This window comes from Dreissena polymorpha, chromosome 6 (genome assembly GCF_020536995.1).
Source record: "Dreissena polymorpha isolate Duluth1 chromosome 6, UMN_Dpol_1.0, whole genome shotgun sequence".
Taxonomy (NCBI): domain Eukaryota; kingdom Metazoa; phylum Mollusca; class Bivalvia; order Myida; family Dreissenidae; genus Dreissena; species Dreissena polymorpha.
The window spans coordinates 90808275-90814089 of NC_068360.1; the positions used below are offsets into that span (position 1 = coordinate 90808275).

Consider the following 5815-nt stretch of genomic DNA (forward strand, 5'->3'; position numbering starts at 1 on the left):
TCTCCCCAGTTTTGTGACGTCACAGATGTACAAGCATTTTCGCGTCCGCTTAGAAGATAAGCGATAGTTCAGAATTCGGGTTTTATTTTTCTGTTTTTATTGATATGGAAAATGATTATCTGTGCGGCCTTTGGCTGTAAATCACGTTCTGGAAAAGACAATGTGATTTTTGTCCAGTTGCCGAATGACAAAACACTGAAAAAGATTTGGTGCACTAAAATCGGTCTTGCTACCCATGCTTCCAAACACAGTTTTCTCCAAACAAACAGCCGTGTCTGTTTCTGGCACGGCATCGATCCGCAGAATCACGCCGCGTCTTTACACGCGGCGATTACCCGGGTAAAATTATTTACAAATATTTATTGTATACTATAGCAAATGCTGAATAATTTTAAAATTAACGAACATAAGAAACAGATACAGATAATACGCTGATCAATATATTTACTTCTGCGCGATTGTGTTAACCTTTCGCCAGCTTCTCTGCATACTTCATACAATTACCATCGGATGTCATCTGTCAAAACTATGATAATTCCGTATATGGCCGATTTCCATTTTTAACATTAATTCTGGTAAATATTGACGAAACGGTGCTCATATTCATAAACACAAACTTTCTCCATTTTTGCTTAAGTATCAAACGAATTTCGGCATATGATATTTTTAAAAATTTGATGAAATTTCGATTAAAAGTTTCGTAGTGAATTTCAACTAAAGTACCGGGGTATCTCGCGAATTATTTGCCATTGACAATTCCTTTGAATAAAATAAAAATCAAACACGCTGTATCGTTATCGTTACACTCTTTTAGTTCGTTCATTATCGAACGATTACATTAAATTGCATACATTTGTATTGTACTGTATTCTGATTGCACAACAAAAATCATCGTGTACAATTCATATTCTTTTGCAACAAGCAATAAACAACTTAATTTATATTTAGATATCATAACATGTACAAGTTGTTTCTGTATTTAAACATTTGTTTGTATTTAAATAGTCACAATTATTTATACTTTGTGTCGTCTGTGTATGGTGTATGTTGGATGGTTGTCATTTGTTTTTAGAAATTATTTTGACAATAAATATCGTTATTTTAAATGTTTTAAGCAAGTCTCGTTTCCGAGATCATATACGGGAATTCACTGTGTGAGCTACTTCGATATGTTTACTGATCTATAAAAATCATTGTTTTGACAGACGGCACGTGCTTATCTAAAGTTTGTGTGTCGTAATACACAGGATATTGGATGTTCAGGGCTTGATTGGGCAATAAAACAAAGACGCGGTCTGCGGTTTTCGGTAGAACGTTTGTACTGACCAACATAATATTAAATACTGCACGTGCTTATCTTACATTTAGGGATCAAAAACACGGGTCGAAGCCACTGTGTGCTCTTTTGGGCCATAGAAAACAATCCCGATGGCTACTTTCAGTAGCACGCGTGGTCAGAAACTAACAAGTTAGACTAATAAATCACAGAGATTATGATCTGAGAACTGCATGGAGTCTGAAATGAAACAAAATGCCGACAAATCAAAATGTTCGCAGCCTTATGTTTCAATTAAAAATTCGACATGCAGACATATATGATGCAATTATTAAAATCAATTATGGGTTCGTCGTGGCTACAAACTGAGAAAAGCCTAACCAACAATAAATTATCACTAATCCAGGCGCAGGAGCCTACAGCTTGGTGCGAGCACGGTTTCCTTTTATCATCGGCGTCTAAAAAGACAACAAAACTGGCATGTGCATGGGTGTGAAATACATGTTGAAATTTGGAAAAGAAGACATATTCCGTTTATATCTGCTAACAATACTGTATATTTGACGCTAGAATTTGTAAACGGCGCGCTAACATAAAACAATCAGAAGTGCGTTTCGGATTACAAATTGGTGCTCTTTTTGGGGAATTCAACAAAACATTTATATTTGTGATATATTTTTAATTGATTAAATATTAATTGGTTAAAAAGCGTTCCGTGTCGAAACAATGTTTTGATAATATAATGCATGAAAGAACGATTTCCAGGAGGATTACAACCGGTTGCTATCATCAGTAACTGACCACGATTGTATCGTGGAGGAGTACACATTAGTGTGGTATATAGAGAGAATACTAGGTTAGCGTTGAATACAGACAACTTCGAGACAAGTTAGTCCATATAAACGGACTCCCAGAGCCTTTGATAATTTTTGCTATGGCGGCTCTTGCAGTCCATATGCACCCCTTCATAAACATGGGTGCAGTTCAGCGCAGCAAATCCGTGCGCTTCACTAAACAGACGTCGTTCGAGACAAATTGAGGAAAATAATGAATAAACTTCATAAACATGTTAAATTTACCTGAATGGCAACCTACGGATGTCATCCTTTGCATGCACCTTATAAAAACACGACGATGTTTTTAACACACTTTTCTCGCTGACATGTTCATGTTTAAATTTGAAACAGTGTATTCTGTATCGAAAACCACCTCGTTATCGACTTTATAGGCTGGAGCACATAACCCGACGTGCAAAATATTGGTGTACTGCGACCTAACCAAAATTGGGTCAATTTTTCAATATGGCGGATACAGCGTACAAAACAAAACTTAAGTCAATAAAATCAATTATTTCTTGCTTTAATGGTACCATTTGGATGAGTTTGTGGTTAAGATACATGTAGGTAAACTTGTATAAGTTCTTGCAGTTTCAGTGTTCCTTAACCCTTGCATTGTTGATTACATTTTGCACTCATGGCCAAGAGAGAGCGCATTGCAACTATCAGCAACCCATTGGGTTATAAAGCTGATAGTTGAATTATTGCAACTAACAGAGACGTTTATGTCGCGAGGCTTAGAACGCCGGGAGCGCGAGCCTTGGCGAGCGCTTTTGGTGTTCGAGCCGAGCAACATAAACGTCTCTGTTTTTAACGCTTATCCTAGTATTCTATTTATCCAATTTGATTTTTTTCAACCATAACCATGAGTAGTGATATAAATGTATTTGTTCTGGTACGCAAAATAGTCTTTAAAAAATTCACACACGAACTGTAAAACTAGTAAAAATATCACCATATGCCTCGATTCAATTTTACGCAGCATGCGAATTGTAACACATTACGACCGCGAAAAGAAGATTTTACTTGAATATAATTTATTTTATGTTCGAAAGAAAATTATCAAAATCCAATATGGCGGCGATTGCTCCTGACAAAATGATGTCGATGTCAACATAGATTCTACATGTACACTATCGACGAGTAAACAATTGCAGCGACTGACACTCAAATACATATTCTGCAGTTCAATATCTTATACAAGAAAATGTAACCGACAACTATGCATTCCATGCCCATAATAAAATTGCATTTCAAAAACAACACAAACACATTCTGTACAACAGTTTATGGAAACTATCCAGTGATGACAACCATGTACATGTATCTTCCAACTACGATTTGTATATTGGTACCTTTATATTGCATAGGGCAGAGCAGACCATCACCATTTCATCTATGTGATCCACAAGTGAAATTGGAATTTCATTTGCCAGTATACGGAATGTTTTTAATCTCCTGATTACCTGCTCAATTAAAATTCGGTGATTTGCTATTCGTTTAGTTTTTTGTACACAAGCACTTGACATCTGAGAATTTCCACGCTTGCCTGGTGGCTTATGCAAACTTATGTTTCGTTGCATGCATTCCGTAGTGATGTTGATTCCTTTATCTGCCATTATCATGGAGTTTGTAGGCAACATGTCCAAATACCCACAGTCTAATGTTAGAGCCTTATCTGAAATTCTACCGAGGTATGTAGGCGAAACAAACACAATTGCACTATTAGGAGCACACGCGACAAGAATTTTCATTGTGTTATGGTTTTTGTAGTTGCTCCAAGTTGCGCTCTGGAGATGAGGGTCTTTGGGCGTTTCAATAAATAATTCAGTACAGTCTATAATCGAGTGCAGATCTGGAAATTTCCGGAATCTTTGGGGTTTAGAGGCAATCAAAGACTCTTCGTTTGGTATGTACACCATTGACTTTAAGACTTCGAATGATGCCCTAAGCCATGCAAGGAAAATTCTTGAGCATAAAGTTTCCGAAATATCAAATCTCTTGGACAAGTCTTTATTTAACAGCCCTAGCCTTAACTTCATTAATGTCATTAAAAATTCTGTCCTCGATGACATTTTTCTCTCCGGCCCAAACTTTGCACCAGAACGGGCTGACAATTTGGATTTTAATTTTCTAACATTTTTGGCCATTGACATAACACCAGTCCACCTTCTTGTAACAAATGGTGAAATATACTCATGTAATTTGTTAAACAGAGACTTGTTTGTCAAACCAGTGTAAAACTGAACATCATCGTTGGTCTTAAGTATTTTCTCACTGTACACAGTATTCTTAAGCCTGTCTATTATTTGCTTCTGTATGAACACCTCGGCTTTCAACTTAACAATCTGCTTGTTCTGTTCACTGATTCGTAAACACAGAGTAACAAACACAGCCAACAAATTAACAAACCATGGCAGTTTGTAAGTGTGGGAAAGTAACTCAACCTCTGGGTCATCATAAATAGGTGTTGCAACAAGATTTTCCTCAGACGCATGGTCATTGTCTTTTGCACTAATTTGTCTACGCCTTTTCGTATGTTTTGTGCTAGTCGCCTCAAACTGTGTCATTCTCTTCACTCGTTTCTCTGCTTCATTATATCCCATGCTGACAGTAGGCAATGGATTATTTATGGTTGGTTCTCCATCTGTGAAATGATCCGAACAAACCCGACTGTCTTTGCCTGGTGACCAGAGTTGTCCATTGCCCTGACGTCTTCCTACCAGCTGTTTCCATTTTTCCCTTTGCTCTGGATTCTTTTTCTTTGTTGGGAAAGTGAATAGTCTGAAATTAAATATAATTTGAACTAATAGGCACAGACAATTTTTAGTTGGCCTGCCAGCAACAGACCTATTTTTATGCGTTTCATTACGTTCAGGATCTGCAGGGATTCAAATGAGTGCATTCCTCAGTACACAGTACTGTACAACTACCTAGGCTAAGGTCAAATCATCATTTACCAACTGTTTGCGTACGAGCAGATCAGTGTAATATTGCAAAATAGGCATACTTCTGCTGTTTAATGAACGTGCTTTATCTATATTGTAAAATATGTGTGATTAAAGCACATAATTAAATGTCTGCCTTTTCTATAATATGCGTAAAAATGCGTATAAATCTTACCCCACCCACATTTTCTGAAAACTATGCATCAGCTCTTAATCGTTTATTACCTGAATGGCGGATCGCATTTACAGTCTCTCTCTTTGTGCAAACATCCACAGACGTCACACAGTTGTTTCTTCCATTTATTTAACCAGTATGCCCCTTTAGAGCAGTTTTGAACGCAACATGTTAAAGCCATATCGAGATTCAACAATATTTTTACTCGCAATTCAGGCGGAGTAACTCTTCCAGGTAAGTTGGTTTTGCGCATGCGCATTGCGAAACTGTTAATCCGTGTATTTGACTTAATATGCAGGGCAATACGTATTCCGACTTCGAACGACGAATTTAAGGACGCGCAGTTTGTGTTTTTATATAATGTTATGGGTATGCCGTGTGTGATCCAATGCATCAATGGCCCCCGTGTTAAAATCATTTCCCCGAAAACGGGGAACGACAAAAGTACAAACAAAAACAAAAACACGTTCGAACTAGTATCTTACCTTTAATTAGTTCTGGCTTCCATAACTTTAAAAGTCGCTTTTTATGATTTTTGACTGGCGCGACATTAAAGTTATGGACCAACCCAAGTAGGAGA

At 37.2% G+C, this 5815-nt stretch overlaps 1 protein-coding gene across 1 annotated transcript; it reads right to left on the minus strand.

Annotated features, from left to right (window-relative positions):
• Positions 1–3298: 3298 nt before the first annotated feature.
• Positions 3299–5512, minus strand: LOC127833433 (uncharacterized). Its single transcript, XM_052358696.1, has 2 exons — positions 5286–5512; positions 3299–4896 (listed from the first exon to the last, which is right to left on the minus strand). Exons 1-2 carry the CDS (start codon positions 5492–5494, stop codon positions 3447–3449), a joined length of 1659 nt encoding a protein of 552 aa, XP_052214656.1. The 5' UTR covers positions 5495–5512; the 3' UTR covers positions 3299–3446.
• Positions 5513–5815: the final 303 nt, after the last annotated feature.

Excerpts from the sequence above, each read along its gene's own strand:
- LOC127833433 (XM_052358696.1), bottom strand. The coding sequence starts at position 5,494 with ATGCGCATGCGCAAAACCAACTTACCTGGAAGAGTTACTCCGCCTGAA. Across the intron at positions 4,897-5,285 it reads AAATGCGATCCGCCATTCAG|ACTATTCACTTTCCCAACAA; the intron begins GTAATAAACGAT and ends ATTTAATTTCAG.